Source organism: Protomyctophum bolini (assembly GCF_963924005.1).
Source record: "Protomyctophum bolini genome assembly, chromosome: 3".
In the NCBI taxonomy this organism is placed as follows: Eukaryota; Metazoa; Chordata; class Actinopteri; order Myctophiformes; family Myctophidae; genus Protomyctophum; species Protomyctophum bolini.
This window is the reverse complement of record NC_137864.1, coordinates 2992862-3017510: the sequence shown is the minus strand read 5'-3', so window position 1 is coordinate 3017510 and position 24649 is coordinate 2992862. Positions and strand designations below refer to the sequence as shown.

Sequence of the window (24649 nt, the reverse complement as noted above, 5' to 3'; positions counted from 1 at the left end):
GTCTGTCTTGTTCTGTCTTGTCTGTCTTGTTCTGTCTTGTCTGTCTGTCGACGCAGACTTCATTAGAATCTAATAATTCTATGACGGATCCACGAGAATCTGTTCTGTTTCTGTTCCGTTCCCGTCCAGCTGAAGGAGCAGGTGATGCTGTTGGAAGCTCAGCTGGAGAAACAGTTGGAGTCCGTCAACTTCACGCAGACGTACGCCGAGGAGATCGCTCAGGTCGGTGCTTCTTCTGTTTCTCAGACCTTTTCACATGTCGAGTTTCCCAAAGCCCAAACTGATGTACGTTTGGCCCACGGCCATGCCCATCTGAAAGGTTTTGTGCCAGGCAGGGACCCCCAGAAGAGAGAAGATTTGTGTTAAAAAATGTCCAAACACATTCAAGATTCTGCGAAAATGTTCAAATATTGTAGATGTACACTCACTCACTCACTCACTCACTCTGCACTCACTCACTCACTCACTCACTCACTCACTCACTCACTCACTCACTCACTCTGCACTCACTCACTCACTCACTCACTCACTCACTCACTCACTCACTCACTCACTCTGCACTCACTCACTCACTCACTCACTCACTCACTCACTCACTCACTCACTCACTCTGCACTCACTCACTCACTCACTCACTCACTCACTCACTCACTCACTCTGCACTCACTCACTCACTCACTCACTCACTCACTCACTCACTCTGCACTCACTCACTCACTCACTCACTCACTCACTCTGCACTCACTCACTCACTCACTCACTCACTCACTCACTCACTCTGCACTCACTCACTCACTCACTCACTCACTCACTCACTCTGCACTCACTCTGCACTCACTCTGCACTCACTCACTCACACTAACTCTCTCACTCACTCACTCACTCACTCACTCATTTGTTCTCTTCAGTCATTTGCACATATCTAGCGGATTAAATGAAATGTGTATGTGTTAACCCATTTAGGCCTGACGTCGAAATTAAAAAAAAAAAACATTCGCTCTGAAAGAAGATATATTCAAAGATTTGTGCCGGATTCTTTTTAACGATTTTTTTAAAAAAATAGCAGAGATGTAGATCTGCTATTTTTCAATAGCTAAATTATAACACATTTAAAACACCAAAAGGGGTTCCCCGGCCCAAAATGTGTTGAAGCTAAATGTTATGGCAGTTTCAGAGGTTTCGTATAAGTGGGTCTGCTGCTGTTTGGTGTACTTGGACTAATGGATTGCACATAGCTGCGTATAGTGCAGCACGAATAATAATGCATCATTGATTTATTGGCGTTGAACACACGTGCGCTCGGTTAAAGCATAAATAATGTATTAGTGATTGATTTTAGTGTGAATGTGTATTGTGTATCGATCGATAACGGTGAATATTATGTGTGTTGTGTGTGTGTGTGTGTGTGTGTGTGTGTGTGTGTGTGTAGCTGAATGCTCAGTTATCAGACAGCCAGAGGGAACTGGAGGCCACGCAGACAGAGGCCCTGAAGCAGTCCGAGGAGCTCACTATGGTATGTTTATTTCCTCTAACCCACAATGCACTGTTGATGACCTCAAATGTCTCAAATCCCCCCAAAAAAATCCCAATTAATTTCAAGGACCGTCCGTCCCCCAGTTTGATATGCATTTGGGCCACACAGACCTATTTTCTTATCTCTGGGCTTATATCTGCACTGTAACATTATCATTGTTAGACCTATTCTTCTTCATCATAATTTTGAGTGCATATACACACGAGTACTATAGTGTTGCGTGGGTCATGTTTTTGTTTTTATGACCGGCTGGTCTCACATGTAGTGTATCATTTGACTCGTCCCCAGCCACTGCATCCATTTTCACAACGCGCACCCTTCCCTGCACGACCCGTCGTCCACATTAAATACACGTTGACTACGCAGCTTTTATTCCGTCAAAAAGGTGCTTGAAAACAGCCTTGATAAGCTAATAATGTCACTGGCAAGGTCCAGGGTGTTACATGAAAACCAGTGACCTATCACCGGTGCCTTTGAAGTCTGTGGTAGTTGCATAGTAATTCTACCGTATTCAGTGGGTCAACACTTTTTAGTAAGGCCGAAGCCCAGCTGAGCACACACAGCTCCACAAGGCAGTGCAGCTGCAGTGTGCACTCTTGATTAGTTTACCAAACTTCCCTCGCAGGACAAGTGAAAATCCCATTATACATTAATTAAAACCCGCCCCAACCCGCCTCGCCAATAAAGTTAAAATGTCTTGAATCGGCTCAGCCCCGCGGCCGGCCCGGTTACAGTACCATTTAATTTCTGACATACATGCCAATTGGACCACACGGAATGTTAGGAAAGTCCACCATCTTGTGACCAAGCACAGGTACTGCACATCACAGGTTTCTAATTCATTATTCATCACAGTGTATTGCAGTCAAATGTTGTTCACTGGACATGCCATTGGTTTCAACAAATAACTATCTACATTGTGTGTACATTATGTGTTTAGTAGAATCATAATTGAAGTTACACCGTGTGTGTGTGTGTGTGCGTGCGTGTGTGCGTACGCGAGCACGCTGCTGGCGAGTTACCACAATTGTTTTAGCAGTGCAGTGTCCTGTTTTGCATATTGTAATATTTCCCCGAATTTAGTATGCATGTCACGTACTGTTGAGTATAGCCACGAAGCTTTCAGACATAGTAAAGGGTCTTGCATACTAATTTGGCATGCTAAATAGTATGTTATTAGTATGGAACTTTGGACGTGGCCATGCCTATTTGTATTTACCCACAATGCATTGGTAATGATGCACCTACACAGTGTGTGGGATGGAGGCGAGGAATGATGAAAATGAATTGATAAATGAACCACGGTGAAAATCAAATAAATTCATAGATGATGAACTATTTTCATAAACACGTTGCAATGGTGGACTCAGTAGCACTTGAGTCAAAGTATTATAAGTATACCGTGTAGCATATACACCTGGTCAAATATTAATATAATAGTGGAGGTATACTGGAGTAAAAATACTACTAAGTAAGTAATGAATGACTCTTTGAGTAAAGTACAATATTTTACGAAGTGCAATTTATTATTTTTAATATGTCAATGCATTGCTGTATAAAACAAATGCATACATTTCCCCCCAATAATAACAATGAAAGCAGATTTACAAGCTCACAGTATATGTCTCTATGGCGTCTATGCAATGTATTGGGAGCTTGTAGATTGCTAATAGGGTTCATGTGGCGAGGTTTTGGGTCTGGGGGGGGGGGTCTATTCATAGAAATGTAGTGGAGTCAAGACTACACCATTGGTCTTTGAAATTATAGGCCTATACGGTTCTTAACCCATTTTGGTGTTAGCATCATGTTATGCTTTAGCCATTGAAAAATAGCAGATCTACAAGCTCATAGCGCGCCACCGAGTGGCGCGCTACGAGCTTGCAGGTCTGCTATTTTTGAAAAATCGAAAAGAACGACTGACATTTTTAGAATCTGATCTCAGGTCAGAATGGGTTAATCAGACCAGTGTGTGTGTGCGTGTCCAGTGGAAACCTCGTATGAATCTGATCTCAGGTCAGAATGGGTCAAATACAATACAGGACTCAATGAAATGTACTCGGCTATACTAATGTCCGCCACTGGAGGGCAGCAGAGCTCCACGGTGAACATAAAGAGTTCCTTCTTCCAGGTCAGACAGCAGCTGAAGGCGGCGGCAGCCACGGAGCACGTGCAAGACCCCCCCAGCCCCCCCCCACAGGTCAGGGTGCCCCTGCAGCTCCACCCTGCATGCGGCGCTGCTGTTGGGTGCGCTTGTTTTATATAGTAAAAACCCATCGGGGGTTTGTGTCGGTCGGGATGGGTGGAGTTTCTCATGCTCTCCCCCTTGGGCAAATAACTGTAAAAAATGCCAGGGGGGTGTGGGTGATATTATGGTTCCTTTGAAAAGATTATTATTATTATTATTATGGGAGCCTTTATTGTTTTCTGATGATTTCGGCTTGTCAGACATTTTAATTTCCGACTTTTGGACGGTACCCGCCCCCCTCCTCCCCCGAACCTCAAATGACGTCACATTGTGTAGGCTCTACAGCGCCGAACCGACTTTTATTCGGCTCTAAAATAGGAGTGTGAATCGGCCCCAAGTTCCCCCAAAAACACAGGCCCAATCGTGTTTGTGTATAGACGCTCAACAAAGCATGGATGGTGGATTCGAACCCACTGACAACCTCATCGGTCATGGTGTGGGCAGTCACTTTACCACTGCGCCACCTGAGTGCCGAGATCCTTGATGTGTATATTGACAAGATTCCGCTACTGTGTGCCAGTAGTATGAATTGGTACACTATACACCACCAGTGTAGAAACACATCTAGATCCTGTGAAATACTTTACACGGTTCACTTTAGTTCTTGTAATAGAAATTGTCGTTTGTTATCAGATCCCGTTGATCGTCCAGTGATCTTTGGCCTATATACCCGTCCTGAATGGGTGGAGACTGAGCCTGTTTGGGGGGGGGGGGGGGGGGGGGGACACACAGGAGGTCAAAGTGTCCCTGAGCGAGAGACTTAAACCCTGTCCGAGCAGCCGTCAGATGGGTGAAACTGTAACTGAACATCCCAACACTTAAGAAAGATCTCCCCACTGATGATGCTGGCACAGTCACACGTGACGTCTCAGATAAAGTTATTTATCTCCCGATTTATCGGTCTGAAAAAATACCACCCTTTATGCTCGGAAATGTTTGGGATTGTGTTGGCTTTGTGAAGTATGGGTCCGATGTTTACTTTAGTGACTGTGCGGTGAAATGATATTCAGACGCTATATATAGTGGCCAATTGTCCTTGAGCGTGGATAGACTCGAGACCTGCTACAGGTGGGGGCGGGGAACCCACTTCACTTCACGGGAAATGAGTTGAGGTTTAAGAGTCTTTGTTAGGACACTGTCTTGGTTCTACTCCCCATTGGAGAGCATGGCAATTAACCATGCCACGTTGCTGGAGCAGCTTAATCGCTAATGGAATTAAAGGGAAATATGTCACTGGTTCAGTGCTTTTGAACCTAAAATCGCATTGTTATAAGATGCGGGGGGGGGGGAGATCCCAATGAGCTCGGTCACTCACAATGCGTCCACATCTGTGCTCCTGTGAGCTTGTAGATATTTTGAAAATGTGATTAGATTATTTGATTGGTTTCATGAAATTGTTACACCCCCTATACTGTCTTTGGGCATAGAGAGGTGTCATTTTGGACGGGAACCCCTTTTGGTGTTAGCACTATGTTATGCTTTAGCTGTTGAAAAATAGCAGATCTACAAGCTCGTAGCGCGCCACCGAGTGGCGCGCTACGAGCTTGTAGGTCTGCTATTTTTTGAAAAACCCGAAGAACGACTGACATGGAAACATAGGCTTTTTCAGAAAACTGTCAGGATGTAGAAGACATTTTTTAGAATCTGATCTCAGGTCAGAATGGGTTAGAAGAAGAAACTCCACCCGGGCCTGTCATCCACATGGACTATACACAGCAAGTCAAGCGCACCCGTTCAGAATGATCAGACATGCGGAGGGAAAAAAAAGTGTTCCATAATTTCAAACTGAAACACCTTTGAAATACAAAGTGAAATCTGACCTGTGACCTTTCAGTCAAGTTTGCTCTGATCATTCTGAAAGCCACTGGCTTTTTTTTCTTGTCTTTAAAAAAAAAAAAAGAAAAAAATCACCAACATTAACGATCACCTTACTAACCAATCAGAATGAAGCTTTGAACTAAAAATCAACAACAACAAACCCCGCCGTCTTGTGTCTCAATGTGTGATTATATGGCTTTTACGTTATACGCTTTATAACCGAAGCAAATGTTTGTTTGTTTTATTCAACAGCGCACTAAAAATCACTTGTTGGCTTTGAGTCCAAATACACATGAAAGCAGCATGAAAAGCCACCGGGCTGATTTTGTACTTTTGCCAGTTGAGTTTTTAATTAAAAAAAAACCTACAGCAAGTGAACTTGTGTGTGTGTGTGTGTGTGCGTATGCGTGTGTGTGTGTGCGTGTGTGTGTGTGTGCGTGTGTGTGTGTGTGTGTGCGTGCGTGTGTGTTTCCAGCTGCAGTCTCGGTTGGAGCAGACGGCCGACCACCTCCAGACGGAGCAGGAGACGAGAGAGAAGCTGAACACTGACTTTGAACAGGTTGGGATCAAACTTAAACCCATTCTTCTGACCTGAGATCAGATTCATACGAGGTTTCCACTGGACACGCTACTGGTCTGATTATAACCCATTCTGACCTGAGATCAGATTCAAAAAAATGTCAGTCGCTTTTCTATTTTTCAAAAAATATAGCAGATCTACAAGCTCATAGCGCGCCACCGAGTGGCGCGCTACGAGCTTGTAGGTCTGCTATTTTTGAAAAATCGAAGAGCGACTGACATAGAAGACATTTTTAGAATCTGATCTCAGGTCAGAATGAAAACTGTCAGGATGTAGAAGATATTTTTTAGAATCTGATCTCAGGTCAGAATGTTGTCAGCTGTAATGATGTCATGTTGTTGTGGCTTGTGATTGTGATTGTGACCCACCCCCTCCAGGCCCAGCAGTGTGTCTCTGAGCTACAGTCCCAGCTGGACGAGATCAAGACGGAAGAATGTTCGTCTACAGAGCTGAAGGTTCATATAACTTGTCTCTTATATTAATGTCCTATAATGCCAACTGTCTCTAATGTCTTAACCCATTCTGACCTGAGATCAGATTCATACGAGGTTTCCACTGGACACACACTGGTCTGATTAACCCATTCTGACCTAAGATCAGATTCTAAAAAATGTCAGTCGTTCTTCGATTTAAAAAAGAATAGCAGAGCTACAAGCTCGTAGCGCGCCACTCGGTGGCGCGCTACGAGCTTGTAGCTCTGCTATTTTTCAATAGCTAAAGCATAACATGATGCGAACACCAAAAGGGGTTCCCGTTCAGAATGGGTTAATGTAAACCGCAACACTCCATCTCTAACGTCGTAATGTCAACTACAACTGGGGGTCGCCAAATTATTTGTATTATTATTATTATTATTATTTTTTCCTTTTGCAACTGAATGGCTAGAAATGGAAATGAAGAGTTTTCATAGTACGTGGTGGTGCATGCATATAACCTTTCCTTAAAGGTAGAGTAAGTGATTTCACTAAAAAAAACCGTAGGTTTCGTTTTTGGCTGTGGGACCTAAGCCTTCGTCCAATCAGGATAGAGAGTCAAAAACGAAACCTAAGGTTTTTTGACCCCCAGGGGTTAACTGGGGACAGGGAGGAACTCCTTATATGGTCAGCACACTCTATAGTAGAGAGGATTATCACAAAAAAATAAGTGATATTTGAATTAAGTGAAATCACTTAATGATTCTATCTGGTTTCAGTATTAATTTATGATATATTTTCTCTTATGTGTGTGTGTGTGTGTGTGTGTGTGTGTGTGCGTGTGCGTTGCCGCAGGAGAAGCTGGACAAGGAGAAGAAGCTGACCAAAGACCTGGGCGCGGCCGCCACCAAGCTGCAGCAGCTCCTGAAGGGCACGCAGGAGCAGCTGAGCCGGGAGAAGGACGCCGTGAAGGCTCTGCAGGAGCAGATCCTGACCCAGGTACACACACACAGAGAGAGAACTATACAGCCATAGTGTGGTTACAGTACAGCCACTATACCATTTGATCCAATCGGGAGAGAGAAAACTCTCTCACGGTATATACAGATTAATTAAAACCCATTTTGGGCGTGACATTCATGTCATTGCTTTGGGCTATTGAGAAATAGCAGATCTACAAGCTCATAGCGCAAATCACCAGAAAAAAGCGACGGGTGTTTTTGATCAATCTATCATGGTTAAAATGGAGTTATAGAAGTTACAATGGGTTTGTATAGGCAGCTAAAATGAATGTCAAAATATCTAAATACTGAATCGAGTAACTTAAAAAAAACTGTCTGGGTTGTTCATGTTCACATAAGACTGAGTAGACGATGAAACGTTTTTTTTTTGGAAAGTGAAATGTCCCTTTAACTTTTTATTGTTTAACAAAACAACAAAAGCATGATATCACTTACACTACCTTTTTAAATGTTTGTTTTTAAAGATAAAAATAGCAAGTCAGAGACATAAAGCCAGGAAGTAATTTTAAGTGTGAGTATACGAACACAGCCGTCGAGGGTGGAACTGGCTGCAATGCTGGAACCAGGGTCAGGCAACAAAGTGATATGTGGCCAATTATGTGATCAGACATCCCAAATGTTTACAATATATGTTGGCTGTTTTTTGAATAGCCAACATATAAATGGATACATTGGTTGGTTGCAAAGATTGTGATGCTACATGTATGTTAACCCATTCTGAACGGGAACCCATTTTGGTGTTGGCATCATGTTATGCTTTGGCTATTGAAAAATAGCAGATCTACAAGCTCATCACAGATCTACGAGCTTGTAGGTCTGCTATTTTTGAAAAATCGAAGAACGACTGTGACATTTTTAGAATCTGATCTCAGGTCAGAATGGGTTAATCAGACCAGTGTGTGTCCTAGTGGAAACCTCGTATGAATCTGATCTCAGGTCAGAATGGGTTAACTATACTTTTGCTGCCCAACTGCCCAAATCAGGAGCCAATCAGAAAGGATGAATAAAGTTATGTTCTTAGTGATGATTATTCTATCGATAACTGTTTTTGAATCAATCGGATAATCAATAACCCCATTGTTTTTAAGTCAATCAACAAATCAAAATAAAATCGAATAGTTTATTTTTTATTTTTTATAACTGACCGAATCAATTAGTCTGATTAATCACATAAAGCCCTGTTATACTTTGTTCACATTATGATTTTTTTGTTTTTTCAGATTTTTTTTTTTTCTAAAGAAAATGAGCAACACACATATACTGCCCCCAAATTGATTATTGTATTACATTGTTTTTACAAGATTTCTTTCCTTTTTTTTTTAAATCAATTATTTTTGTTTTGCACACACTACAATCGATATGATTTTAAATCTAAAATACCATTGTTCTGATTTGAGGAGATCAATACATAATCTACAATGAAATGTCTGGGAAAACAGAAGAGCCCCAATTTGTGGCACCTCACCCACAACTGCTCCCCGGACACTGCCCCCATAAAGTTCTTAAATAGTTAGGATGTTTTAACCCATTTTGGGGCGGGAACCCCTTTTGGTGTAAGCATTATGCTTTATAGCTATTGAAAAATAGCAGATCTACAAGCTCATAGCGCGCCACCGAGTGGCGCGCTATGAGCTTTTAGGTCTGCTATTATTGAAAAATCGAAGAACGACTGACATAGCTTTTTCAGAAAACTGTCAGGATTTAGAAGACATTTATAGAATCGTTCCCGGGTCAAAAATACAGATTCACATTTTGTGCAACTATACATGCTAAAATTCCCCCTATAAAGTCTGCTTGATCTTTATGAGATTGTGATCATAATCATAAGAGTCTGTAATGTAACATGCTTGTTGCACACAGATTATTCTGTAGTATCCCACGAGCACAGTCACATGCGCGCCAAGTTCAGTGCAATTTCTTCTCAATAAATGTCTTCTCCCTGCTCAAATCTTGAGTATAGGGAGTCTGACTGACTGAACGCCAACTGTTCTTATAGCTGAACGGCTCAGCCGTCTCTTTTGTGTTTGTGTGAATTTATATTTATAAAAAAAAAAGAATGAGTTAAAGAGTGTTGTGTGCTTTGTCTCCTCTAGGAACAGACTGAGCAGCCCAAGGAAGGAACTTCAGTCTGATCTCTCGCACACCGGGGCGGCCATCTTGGCACCGGCTGCAGCGACCGATATGTGTTGGTCATCTTGACGCCAACCATGTCTTCCAACACATTCCACTCAAAACATTCCTCCGTTTACTTAGTAGTCTTGAGAGTGTAGAGTTTATACGTTTAACACACAATGTTTTCATGAGCAAAGATGCAATTCAAAAACCAGATGCAATCATTTTTTAATTAAAAGAATCACGTCAATTGAATCGCGGGGGGAAAAAAATCGCGTCTCTGGTGTGAACACAACTGTAGTTTATCCTATTTATTATAATATATGATCCATAAAAAAAAAGTCATCGCATGTCAGGTGGAAACATTGCAAGTATACCGTTCCTTTTTTTATTACTGTTAAAAAAAAGAAAAGTAATAGTCGATCTACATACAAGCTCACAGCGCTTGTGAGCTTGTACACATCGGCTGTTTTCACGACTTTTGTGCGACACTCTTGTAAGATGAAGTTGGGCATTACATTACAAAGAAAACCCCCTGAAAGTTGAAATAAGGAGACGCAAGGTTTTCTGCCTGACGGTGAAAATATATTATTATTATTATTATTATTATTATTATTACTATCCATTAAACCAGTCATTCAAAGTCCTATATATATTATTATTATTATAATACATTAACAACATGAACCCTAGCGTACCTATTCTGGGAGTCGAACATTCCCCAAAAACATATTCCGCAAAGAGATTAGGTGTAGAAGGGAAAACAAGGAGCGGACCTTAGGTGTAGAGGGAAAACAAGGAGCGGACCAAGTACAGAGACCTGGGGGACCCTGGGCAACAAAGTATATATCACCCATTCTTGAGATAAGGGACAAAACTTTTTTCAAACTGGATTTTTTTTTTTTTTAAGATACATTCAAATCAAATAGATGTATTTGTAGACACAGGTCTCAACTACCAATCTTGAGAAGGAACAGGTTTTTCGCATAACATTTCTTTCTAAAATGGGACATTTATGCACTTAATACCTGATTCATGTCAACTCCGTCAGACACACTAAAATCCCTTTTAATTGAATTTTATCATTTCAACAATAATATAAAGTCCTCAGTTATCTTATAATGGCTTTCAGTAATCAAGTTAAGTAATACAAATCTTTTAATATTATTTTGTTCCAATATCACACTATTATGAAATATCCAATTTCTCAAAACTGTCATTTCAACCTTTATTTTCAATATTATAACATGAAAACCATGTAAAAAAAAAAAAAATCATCATTACGTATCATTTCAGTTGGTGTTTCAATACATAAGCACAAAAGATTTGACAGCGAATTTTCTATTTCTTTGGAAATTAACAAAAACATCACGGGACGAACGTCTGACGGAGTTGACGAACATCTGACGGAGTTGACAAGTTTAACTGATTTAGGTTCTAGACCACCTAGGATCTTGATTCTGGTGACTAATCCCACATTTTCAAGGATGAGGAATACAGTGGTACTATTTAGATTTGCCCTGTGAACATGGCAGCCATTTTTCAAAATGGCCGCCAACTTTCTGTTATTTCCCAATAACTCAAGTTCTACACCACCTAGGATCTTGATTCTGGTGACTAATCATACATTTTCAAGGATGTGGGATACATTGGTACTATTTAGATTTGTCCTGTGACCATGGTAGACATTTTTCAAAATGGCCGCCAACTTTCTGTTATTTCCCAATAACTCAAGTTCTACACCACCTAGGATCTTGATTCTGGTGACTAATCATACATTTTCAAGGGTGAGGAATACAGTTGTACTATTTAGATTTATCCTGTGACCATGGATGGTAGACATTTTCAAAAATGGTGGACCTGCTATTATTTTACCAATTTACTCAGGGAATATTATCAGAATAATATAAAATCTGTGAATACATTTCTTACCAAGAATTTTCTTCACCAATGTTTGTAAAGGTGTCTACTAACATATCCCACATTGGTTTCTATTTGACCACCCTAGGGGCATGTTTGACAGCTGCTGAAAGTTGGTTACCATCAACAACCAATATAAGGCTAAATGTTCTAAATTTCATTATGCTTTAAGTAGCATGTGGCATGTCAAACTAGGGGCTTTTCATGATTCTGGATCCATTCCAAGCATTAGTTTTGCACAAAAAACACTACGTTGGCTAAAAACGGCCATAGCCATCATCACAGATGTGATGAGGTCAGCACATGTCGGCACATTTGGGCAAGTGGCTATGGCCAAACTAGGGGGTCTATGGCCAAACTAGGGGTCAAACTCCTTGGGCTAAATTCGGTGAGGTGAACAGTGAGCAGTGAACAGTGAGCGAAAGACTGAAGACAGAAGATTTGGCTTCAGGACCATCAGGCAGGATGTGCAGACACTGAAGGCATCAGTGTCTTTCTCTGTGTCCCCAGCATGTCAACCAAAGCAATGTTACCAAATCAAAGGAGCCTTCACCTCATGTCACCTGGGGCTGGGTGAGCAATCGTATCCTGTATCTAAACTCACAACTAAATACAGACACTTGGCCAGACTGCCGTTTGAAAGGGTCAAACCCCTCATCCTGATTGGGGAAGACCACCCCACCTAATCACACCAACCGAACAAGTGAGGTTGGGGCCTCCAGGTGGGCCAGCAGCCATCTGCACAAGACTGGGCTGGACCCTGCAGGAAAGCAATCTCCAGCCAAGACAATGTAAGTTGACTATAACAGAGCCCCAGAACACAGAGCTCAGGAGAAGGATGGAGAAACACTGGCAGGAGGCCACCAAGATACAATGCCCCAGAGACCCAGAGTGTGCCACCACTGGCAGTAAGGAGATCAACTGCTGCAGCAAAGATGTCGTGAAAGGCAAGTCTCCACCAAAAAAAACCCTGAACCTAATCGGGGTGTCAAGAGACCAAAGTTTCTCCCCCACAGTTCCCTGCAGTGGCCAGTGAAGTCAAACTGTGCATCTGTACCTGAAAGGGGCAAGTCAAAGGCCAGAAAGCCCACCTCCTTTTAATGTCCTGTCAGTAGAAACTCAACCTGCACCTGAAATAAGCCCTTACCTCTCCCAGAGAAAGTTCATCCTTGAAAATGTAATGATTAGTCGCCAGAATCAAGATCCTTGGTGGTCTAAAACTTGAGTTATTGGTAAAATAACAGCAGGTTGGTGGTCATTTTGAAAAACAATGGCTGCCATGGTAACAGGACAAATCTAAATAGTACCACTGTATTTCTCATCTTTTAAAATGTATGATTAGTCGCCAAAATCAAGATCCTAGGTGGTCTAAAACTTGAGTTATTGTAAAATAACAGCAGGTGGCGGCCATTTTGAAAAAAAAATGGCTGCCATGGTCACAGGACAAATCTAAATATTACCAATGTACCCCACATCCTTGAAAATGTATAATTAGTCACCAGAATCAAGATCCTAGGTGGTGTAGAACTTGAGTTATTGTACAATAACAGCAGGTGGCGGCCATTTTGAAAAATGGCTGCCATGGTCACAGGGAAAGTCTAAATTGTACCACTGTATCCCTCATCCTTGAAAATGAGGTCTTAGTCACCAGAATCAAGATCCTAGGTGGTGTAGAACTTGAGTTATTGTAAAATAACATCAGGTGGCGGCTCTTTTGTAATATGGCTGCCATGGTCACCACGAGACAAATCTGTGATGGCCCCATAGCCAAAAATGTTCCTTAAGGCATGCTCTAACTGTGTGCCAAATTAGAATACTGCCCATTATTCAAAAACAATAATTTTATTGTTTTAGGAACACTTTTGTCAACTCCGTCAGATACACGTCAACTCCGTCAGACACAAAATCTGACGGAGTTGACGTCTGACGGAGTTGACAAAATGGCATTTGTTTTCATCTTAACCCTCTTTAGTACAATGTAGCCATTTTGTTTTTGCTTAATTTTGTTAGCTAAACCTAACCCCTAAACTAAAATAATAAACATTATTTTGGAATTCTTAACAAAGATCATAATAATGTCCTGACGGAGTTGACATGTAAAAGCTGTGACCACATTGTTATCAACATTGTTTGTTTAAAATATCAAACAATTGAATGCTTGTCAGACCAGGTACTCCACTGTTGCAACAAATATAAATGGGACTTGGAAAAGGAGTCTTCAGGCTAAATCTGTCGACAATATTTTCTGATTAATTTAAGACTTTTAAAAAAACCTGACGGAGTTGACGGAGACGTGGGACGAACATTTGATATGAGATATTTAATAGAAAATATAAATTAAAATTAACTGTGTATATTATTTGCTATGTTGTTGACAATCTACTTTAATTTAGTATGTATATTTATGTGATTGTGACAGTATTAGACACTTTTTTGGCAGTTTGAAATTGTGGCCACTTGCTGGGGACAGGCTAAATACAGGCCTTTTTGGGTACAGGGCCTGCTTTTAACTAATTCAGATGGAATATGAAAACAATTATAATGAAATTAAGGGCATAATAATACACAACTGTATTACACTTAACTTTGCAAGTGCTTTTTTTTTTATGAATTAATTTATTTTTTACATAAAATAAGGCTCTTATGTGTGGGACATGTTTTTTCCACTTTTGTCCCTCATCTCAAGAATGAGTGATATATATATATATATAGGCTTTAAAATGGTTAAAGCCAGTCATCCAAAAATCCTATGTGACCTGAAAGGTTGTCCCTTTTTGACTATAATGATTTAAAATGGCTCCAAATGATTCTGCGTGGGAGATTGAGAAAGATGTTGGGGGGGGGAAATCCTTTTTATGAATCGAACATTTCTTCTTTTTTTGTGTGTGTGTGTCATTTTTAAATCAAACCAAGCTGTTATGCTGGAGGTATTATTATTAGTATAATGTGCCTTCTTATACGAGGACATACAGTACAGTCAAATGTGATTTTAAGAGTGTTTTTTATTAATGCTCCGTATTACATTATGTGTCAGACAACTGTTTCCCGCAGCCTTCATGAAATGCATTCATTGACATTGTCGTTTGAATCCAAGCGAAGGCTAGTGAGTCTTATGTCTGCGCTCACCAAAAAGGGTGGAGAAAAAAAGTGTCATTTTTCCATAACTGGGTTTTTAGTTATAGATTATAGTCATTTTTTAACCCAATTGATCATGTCAACGTAAATGATAAAAGATGATAACATTTTAATTGGCCATGACATAATATTTCAACAACACTACGATCAATACACTACAGACACTGCCGTTGTTTATGATTTAGGTGAGAAGTGCTTTGAGAAGCTTTATTGAAAACACTCGACGGTCGGTTCAAGTGTTCTACGCTTCGTTTATGCTCCGTCGTGCGACGTTAAATAGTACGACGCGTGTCGCATCGTAGATGGCCCGCATGACACCGCCGCGCGGCGACGTCTAAATCGGGGCTTTATCGAGAGAGAAAGAAAAGAAAAGGGAAAATCTGCATGGTGAAAACATGCATACTATGGTGCAATGACTCGTGCCTGTAACGTATAGACTCTTGTCGTATACGACCGTGGTTGCGTCGCAAAGAAACGGCAGTCGTACAAGCTCACAACTATATATAGCTTGTATTATGTATGGTGTTTTTGCCGCGCCACACCGTCTACGATGAAGTATATACACCAGGCTTTTACCTCCCCTCCTCCTGTTTAAACCTTTGTATCCAGAAAAAGGAAGGGTTGTTATTATTATTTTTGGGGTGTTTCATTTGTTTCATGGTATACACACACACACACACGGATACGAAACCAATAAGTGCCTTAACGCCTCTGTTGCCTCCTCCCCTGATACCAAAATGTGACTTTGTACCAAATAAACGTATTTAGAAAAATATATCGTTTTTGTCAGAGCAGTGATTAATCTCATCTTGACTTTTTTGGGGGGGAGCCAGTTTCTTTAAAACATTATTTTCTTGTCTGTTTCTTTCAGTTTTTCCAGTTGTTTTCTTTCAAATGTTTTCCCATTTTCGTTCTTTTTCACTACCTTCGTATTTTCTTTATTTGCTGAGACAGGTGGTAGGGAAAAGATGAGAGGGAGTTAGTGCGTATGATTGTATCATTAAAAAGGTTAAACATCTATATCCAGATCATTGTTATAGACTCGGTGTTTGTTCAGTAACGGGGATCTCCCTGACTTGTCTCTCCAGCTCAAGTAAACTAAAAAAGTAAAATATTTCTTTAATTGTTAAATGTATCAATTGTTAAAATGTGTGTATCAATTTGTGACCTGACAATTCTGTTTACTAGATGAGAGGTTATTGAACACGCACTCTATATCAACGACAATGATTGCTATAAGAAATATAGATATATCAGAAATATCACTTACATACAGTACACCACCACCTTTAATTGCTAACATTAAAACTATACTGAATTAGAAAGAAAATACTGGATGTAAGTATGTTGATCCTACCCCACCCCGTCCTTCCTGTTCTGACATTCCATATGTTGATCTGACCTCATCAAACCCTGTACTCTCAAGACACGCTCCATATATGGCCAGTACAGAATTCATTCCATATGTTGATCTGACCCCCCCCATGCCAAAGAGCATATATACCTTATATATAAGATCAATAAACTGGCATTTTAAATGGCCAGTGAGTGATTCACACACTGGCTTTTTGATGTTTTAAGAAAATACACATCTGAGTGTAAAGATTAAATGAACACTATACATTTAACAACAAACTTGACAGAATGAGTCTCTTAAATTATTGCTACAAATAGGCCTATACCAGACACCCACTAAAAAGTGACACATCTATAGGCTAAAGTGATTTACTGAATGAAGAAAGAAGTCCGCACACAGGCTCTGCTCCAGTGGTGTTTGGTTTTATTTAAAACGCCATTAGTTTCTTCATTCTTCATCCAGCCAGGAACTGGATGTGCGCAAGCCACCTGCTTTTTAAAGTAATTTACTGCAAATAATTCAATGGATATGGATATCATTATGCAAAACAATAAAGCTAGAGGTTAAGAGGTTATATATATTCCAATTACCCTTTGATGTGGTTGCACAAAAAGGACCCTGGTCACAGGTCTGTAACTCTTAAATTCTCATTTGTCGTCCATACTCTCTCTGAGTTATGATGAGGGTGAGGGTCCTTGAAATAAGTGAAGTAAATGAAATTGATCAAATTAAGGGATGAGTGATGTCATTATAATCTCTCTCTCACACGCACACGCACACACACACACACACACACACACACACACACACACACACACACACACACACACACTATTCATTTAGAGAGTTGGTTTGCATGACTGACAAATTCACAATATAAACTATAAAGCACATTTAAAAACTGGTTAAATTAAATTGGTTTCAAGTTTGCTTTTTGAAAAAGGCTCAGGTTTGTATTTCATAGGTGAGGCCTTGCCTCTTGTCAGAAGATAACGATTAGATGATTAGAATGATTAGAAGGCTCAATCGAGATTATAGAAGATAATCTGATCACGGCTGCGACTTTTACTCTGAACGAAAAAACACTTCATTGCCACCTAGCGTCGGCACAGGGAACCTACCGTCGGCCTTCAGTACCAGCATAGGGTATATTCGTGCCTTAAAACAGACGCGAGGTTTAATACAGCCATAAAATCAACTACGCAAGTATCTAATATTATATAAAGTTCTTTGTTTAACATATTTTCAGCATAACCTAGATTTATTTAGTTCCATTAGTTGTGACATCGTTAGTTGTGACTCTCCAATCAATCTCCATGAATTCAAGGCTTCATGGGGTGTGCAACTGATAGAAAATAAGTCATTTATTGTTGGGTGAACTACTCCTTTAAGCTTTGTTGGCTGGGCAGTATCATCAATATGAAATATGAAATATGTATGGCAATATGACACTTGACATTGATCTTCTTGGGATATTGACATTGTGACATGGCATAAGAGTTGTATTACACTGCTTTTGTACACTGACTGGTTAAAGGAGAATTCCATACTAAAAGGCTTTCTTACCTTTCTTTGTAGTTGTTACGTCCCCATCAAAGAGGTCCAGGTGTTATTTTGTGCAAAAGCTCCTTATTGGCCATTTCCCCTACCATAAGCCCTAAATGAATTGCATTGAATTGAATGGGATGTATGGGGTGTTGTGCTAATTTGCTTATTTCAAAAGCTAAAAAAGAAAAAAAAAAATTATATATCCTCTCTTCATAATGTAAATAATAACCCAAGCGGCACACTTTACTACTTATTTCGATGGAAATAAGCGAATTAGCACAACACCCCATACATCCCATTCAATTTAATGCAATTCATTTAGGGCTTATGGTAGGGGAAATAGCCAATAAGGAGCTTTTGCACAAAATAACACCTGGACCTCTTTGATGGGGACGTAACAACTACAAAGAAAGGTAAGAAAGCCTTTTAGTATGGAATTCTCCTTTAAGGCTTCTTCTGGTCTTATTTTATTATTATTCATTATTATTATTATTATTATTATTATTTCAAACAAAAAAACGAACAAAAAATAAACATTGATTATTTTTCTTGACCTCCTGACTGAGAGTCTGAGACAGAAGAGGTGCTTCAGCCAGCACCAGCCACGGCAAAAGTTCCTACCCTACGCATCCCCGGACCTGTACCAGCCGCCGCCGGCCGTGTGTTGCTATTCCCGGAGCGTCTGAGTACTGTCTTCGTCCATTTTCGCACAACAGCCGTTTAGCGTCTCCCTCCCCTCCGACAGACTACAGACTGACTGAGACTCAGACACGGCGTGTTGTTGAGCCACCTGGAGGTCGGTCGGTACCGAACATGCCAGCTGACCCACCGGGCTCACCTTGAAGAACCGAACCGCCGCATATTATGTGCGTGAATCCTTGCGGGGGCCAGCGTAATTTTCCTACCTATATCCCTCGCTCTCCACACGGCCGATGGCCTGGCACCCAGGAGCCTGTTGTAGTGCTGAACTAGTGGATTATTTGTGACTCGTGAGGATTTATTTATCTTGCTCTGCTGGGCTTTGCTTTGGGTTGGGGGGGGGGCATTGCCTTGCATAGCATTGCCCTGCATTGCATTGCATTGCATTGCATTGCTGCCACAGGGCCGGTTTGGCTGGACAGCGACAGAAAACGACGCGAAATCCTGCTCGGATTGACAGGTTGGTTGGTGCACACACACACACACACACACACACACACAACGTGGTGGTGGGGTTGCGGGTTTGAGTCCCATAGTCCCAGACGGGACAGCGTGTGTTTATTATTATGTTGTTAGAATTAGACATTTAGAATAGAATTGGTGCAGACAGTCAGACCTAAAAACGCAGCCCTGCAGTCAGATATTGTGGTTGTGGCATTGACTGTATAACGACATTGATTATAACGTTTATAGTTATACATTCCCGTGACCCGTCATGTTGTGTTCTGTTCGATTATATAATGATCACACCAGCGTAACCGGCACGCCTATTGGAGAGATCTGATGTGTTTTGAACAACCCTTGAAACATGATTCCCCCCCCTCCCCTCCTCTTTATGTGTGTTTTATTCGGACTCGTGGTCTTATATTATTTCTAGTGGCAGCGCTTCAAGTGCGTCAGAGAATAAGAACAGGCTCACGTACACACTCAGCGACACAGACTAGACTAGAGCATGCAGCAGCATATGTCTCGTTGCTCGAGTCGGGACAATTTGTTTTTAAGTATATAACACCAGAACACGATGGTTTGTTTTGGTTTTTAATGACTTTGTCTATTAGAGATTTAGACTTGGGGAGCGTTTGAAACGGTCAGAATCGATCAAATACATCTACGAGAGTCTAAATCTTAAACTGTATAGTATAGGCCAATGCAATTTGACAAAATAATGTCACCAACCATGCTGTGTGCGCGCGCGTGTGTGTCCCTCTCGGTGACAGACTGGGCTGGCACGGGCTGTGAACAGAGAACGCCCTGATCCGCACCAGGCCGACTGCCAGTGGCTGGCTGCTCATGGCACATAATAATAATAATAATAATAATAATAATAATAATGCACAATCTAAAAACCAATATTTAATACCATACTGTCTTTTTAAAATGTACATTATAATGCATTTAAATATGTTCGAATATTGTAGCCTGCTATTTCATCGCACCGTCGTGTTATGGAGTCTATGGAGGGGCGCTGCATAGCAGATTTGGTCGAAACAATGCAATGTTATGACTGAGCGTGGCTGGCACGGATTCAGGCGCGCGTATTATATAATAATATATATATGCATTCATAATATGCATATATATATATATATATATATATATATATATATAGGCTACATATACATTTCTGTGCAAATGTTGGGTTTTATTGCATTCATTGCGTGGGGAGTGAGTTGGGACAGACAAGACGAGAGAGCACAGTGCATGCGTGTCTGATGATGTTGTTTTGACCGATAAGAGACTAGAAACGAGGTCATTCGTGACGTGGACATCTCCATCATAACGTGATGAAGTGCACCTGTCCTGGAGTCCTAGTGCAGTATAGGTGGGATGGATGGTTGGACACTCATCTTTCTGTTCTTAAACATTTTTCATCGTGTCAAGGATAGGTTTTTTTGTCACCGTTCATTTTATTCGATTTATCAATTGTCATAGAAACAATTGCGATTAACAAAAAACTTGACTGACGTCGACGACCGATGCCAATAATCAAAATAAAGAATGCATTATGGCCAAAGTATTATGTGTTGCAAAATAGTGGGAATTAGCTGATATATACATCTAACTTGCAGAGCACCGTGTTTTTAAGTGTTTCAAACATGTATATGGAACATGTAAAGTTTAGACATGCTACTCCTGTATGTTTGTTTACCTGGCTGGCATCCTATATTTTCAAATGTCCAGCATGCTATTTAAATAGCATGTTGTTTAAACAATTGCTATAGGTTCGTTGTTTACCTGCTTTCCTAGTTTATTTGTGGCACTACATTGTACTTTCTGCACTCTACTTTATCTTGTAGTTTATTGGCCTTATAGTTCATTAATGTTTACTCTGCTTATTCTGATCACACTTGTAAGTCGTTCTGGATGGGACTGTCTGCTAAATATCTTAATGATAATCGTGACATCCCTGTCAAACAGATCTATGAGATCTGAAATGTTTTACTTATATTGCAATATATATCAATATTGCAATATAGAAAATACTCTGTTTTTGTAAAAGTCCATGGTCAAGTCAACAAACATTGATGAGATAATTGCCTACATTTGGTGAGATAGCTTCGAAAGCCTCTCATCAATATGCTCTGTAAAATGAATACATGGTCAGAGAACATGATGAAGGGACAGAGGTCCTGTTATGCAACACAATTTTATACAATCTACATATATGTCCGTGCTTCGTCTCTCTCTCTCTCTCTCTCTCTCTTCTCTCTCTCTCTCTCTCTCTCTCTCTCTCTCTCTCTCAGCTATGGGGTTCTTAGTCTGAGAAATGGTGTAGACGTGTCTATATTGTCGGTTAAGCATGAAACTCTGATAAATAAATAAAACTCATTGCAGTACGTTCTCTGAACAATGCAATGATGTGGTGATGTTTTTTGTGGTTTAAACTTAAGTATATTACTACAGTATATTAACAGTAATGCTTGCTAGAGTTTGTTCCATATAACAGGGTGTCTCCCAAGAGAAAAGCTGTAGTTTAGCTTTGGATACCCATCGATGATGTCATCGGTAGGAGGTTCTGATTCTGAACGGTCCATGGTGGTGCCAGTGCCATCTCTCTATAATGAGCATTACTGAGGACCAGTTCTACGGAGATAAGGTTGAAAATGGGTTTAATTGTATACGTATAGGTTAGACCAGTGGCATCTTTGTGAGCCATTGTCAGTCTACTGGAATCTGTCTCTGGCTTTTCTCCACCAGTGTGTGACATGTGGGAGGAACACACACACGCACACACACACACACACACACACACGCACACACACACACGCACAGTCACACACACACACACACACACGCACACGCACACGCACACACACACGCCCGTTGCAGAATCACACTTTCCACTGTGATCTAATGTTGTTTGTCCTTCCAGAGGACTTGTTTGGAAATATCAAGCTTGCGTTGCTTTGCGGTCAGCTGTCAGCAGCAAGGTTGTCACAAACATGATGCATCTTTAGTTGACGATTGTCATACAAATAGAAAGGGCTCCGGTGAAGTAGCTGGCTGCCCACCACCGCTGAGGCTAGGGGCTCGAATCCGGCTTTGTCAAGCGACTATACGAAGACTATTGGCCCCGTGTTCGGGAGAGGGATCAAATAACAACAATGTGGGAACACAACCTGGCAGAAATTGAAAAGGGGTCACATTAGTCTGCCTATATACTTACCCTAGAAGGTTGATTTAAAAATAATGATCAATGCTTATTATACCAAGCACTGAAGTCACTTTACATACGAGCATATTCTATCCCCAATGCGGAGATGCAGGTGCCACACCCGCATGACAGCAGCCAGTCAGAATGAAACAGAGGACAGGGGTATTAAGCTAGTATAGGCTACTGCTAAAAGCAAGTGTCAAGAGCCTGTATAATGCATAGAGCATTCATTTGAATACGCTGCGTGCAGAGAGATCTCGTACGGTAAAGTATCAAGCAGACTAAAATGTCCCTTTCTGATTTCTGTCAGGTTGTGTTCCCACATTATTATTGACTGACACGGATCGCTCAAAACAAATTAAATGACAAAACAGGACGTGATGCCTGGAATTCATGCAAGGCCTCATATGGGACACTGGGGAAACTTTTGGATGGCTTGAACTGCAGTGTGTACGACACAGCCTATACAGTAACAGTACAGTACACACTACAAACTAAGCAACTTCTTGAAGTGGAATTAATTAACCCAGCCCATCAGTTTCCCCCATCCTGTATCTGTGGGTTTTTGCATAACGCCCCACAGGCAGCTCCTCCAAAAAGGGATCGATGGAGCACTGAAGTTACTTTTGGTGTGGAGAAATGCTTCCATTTCATTCAGTTCCCAAGTGCTTCAAAAGTGTCTGTTGACTGTCTGTTGTTCCATCAGAGAGTCTGGGCTTTTTAGACAAGGTTTATATTATATATCGTCTCCGTTGTGGTGGGAGAAACCTTCATATGTGTCCAAGACGGTTACTTTTCAAGATTCTGATTCAGTCACATCTCCCCAAGTTTCGAGCTTGTAGATCTGCTAGACTTTTGATCGTGATGCTTTTGTGTGACACTGTATTTTGGGATAAAGTAGGGCGTTCATTTATGAAAAAGGTCAAAAACACAAAATGTTAAAATAATGGAGATAAGAGGTTTCTGCCCGACACACTAACCCTAACAACGCAGCAAACACCTGGCTCTATTTTTTTCATATAAGCTCCCATGAGATTTCAGGAAAGGGAATAGGGGGAAAAACTATAATAATAATAATAATAATAACAGCCATGTTATTGAGTTCCGCTGTCATTATTAAAAAAAGAACAGACCGATGAATTCATGGATTGACCAATCGGAATCGCGCATTCAACCAAGCCGCGTAATAATAAACAGTATATGTGTACATGCAACATACTGTAAGCAAATGCAACAATAGAACAGTAATGGATCTTAGAACATGATATATCTCTGAACCAATTATCTCTGTATTTTAAGTAACTTTATTTTTAATGCCCTGCCTAAAGTATAGCAAAAAAAAATAGCAGATCTACAAGCTCAAAACGCGTCGCACTGCTTCACGTTTTGAGCTTGTAGATCTGCTATTTCTCCTATGAAGCTATACTAATATAGACGGAAGTATAATGAAAGCGGGTCACGGCGTGCATGTTTGGAATTGGAACAGCTGAAATCAATGATATAATCGGTATTCGTGAATCAACCCGCGGGCCGCGTTAATTAAGTGAAGGTTGCCCATGTATGATATACGCTCACATGCAGCCAGGTGAGGCGTGATAATGTACAGTAGCATCACACTACAGTGGCAGTTTGAATACAGCAGCGTCATCACAGGCTCGGCGTCATTTTGAGGATGGAAAACCCGTGTCTTCCTTGAAATGAATGAAGTTTGTATAGTGAGGTGTCTTGACGTCAGGGAGAATATATGCACCATGTCGTCTGGGGTGGGATTAACCTCATATGCCCGAAATTGTTACTTTGTTTCAGGATTCAAGTAAGAAATGACAAAAGTAGTATGATCAAGTAAGGCATTAATAAAGAAAAGTTACAGTTACAGTATATGGAGATCAGTTACTGTATCAGTTACTGTAGCTGCTTCTACAGGACAAACTGAACCATATAACAACTTAACAAGTGTACCAAATACCATAAAGTAGTACTATAAGTGACGGTAAAATATAAAGGTTATATAATGCAACCTTATCAATTTAGTGTAAGGAATAATTCGTATCTACTGGAATTGTAAAGGCAATGGAATTGACCAGTGGCACTTTTCAACATGTGCTGATGAAGGCATAGTTAGGCAACGGTTAGCTAGCGTGACGGGATGTATTGATTACCAACACAACTAATAATAAGCTAAATGAAGCATTATTGATTCATTGTGATTTATTGGTTACCCACATATACCTGATTATAACCAGGCAGCTAATAAGTGCCTTTGACTAGTAGTGAGTGTGAAGTATTAGCCGCTACTCCTGGGAACAGCTTAGAATGAATTGGTATTTGAGTGTATGCCAGTCTATGCAAATCAGACACCATGTAATGTATCATAATAATGATATGTAATTTACAGCGAGTAAACAATGATTTGGCGTTTGGAATGCTTCAGTTTGACTGACTGACTGAATACTTATCGTTACCCCTAATTACATTATTATAAGCTTTTATTCACATTTCACTAACATTTATTTATTCCTAGATCAGTGGCGCTTGTACGTCTGCTATTTTTTGAAAAATCGCGAAAATATTTATTTCAGAAAACTGGAGGATTTTTAGAAGATTATTTTTT

At 40.6% G+C, this 24649-nt stretch overlaps 2 protein-coding genes across 3 annotated transcripts in view; both read left to right on the top strand.

Moving 5' to 3' along the window:
* Positions 1-15554, top strand: part of rrbp1b (ribosome binding protein 1b) — a 53887-nt gene extending 38333 nt beyond the window's left edge. Inside the window, exons 27-34 of one of the 2 annotated variants that reach the window (XM_080759918.1) lie at positions 130-222; positions 1430-1513; positions 3663-3731; positions 6073-6156; positions 6555-6632; positions 7446-7589; positions 9706-10566; positions 14337-15554. In XM_080759918.1, the coding sequence (XP_080616044.1) occupies positions 130-222; positions 1430-1513; positions 3663-3731; positions 6073-6156; positions 6555-6632; positions 7446-7589; positions 9706-9744 (591 nt within the window). In that variant the 3' untranslated portion in view covers positions 9745-10566; positions 14337-15554. The remainder of the gene's footprint in view (positions 1-129; positions 223-1429; positions 1514-3662; positions 3732-6072; positions 6157-6554; positions 6633-7445; positions 7590-9705; positions 10567-14336) is intronic. The other variant, XM_080759919.1, reaches the window with a different exon arrangement.
* Positions 15555-18337: 2783 nt separating this feature from the next.
* LOC308313427 (CSC1-like protein 2) overlaps positions 18338-24649 on the top strand; it is a gene marked incomplete at its 3' end in the record, with an annotated part of 74314 nt that continues 68002 nt past the window's right edge. The window contains exon 1 of the mRNA XM_080760524.1: positions 18338-18843. The remainder of the gene's footprint in view (positions 18844-24649) is intronic.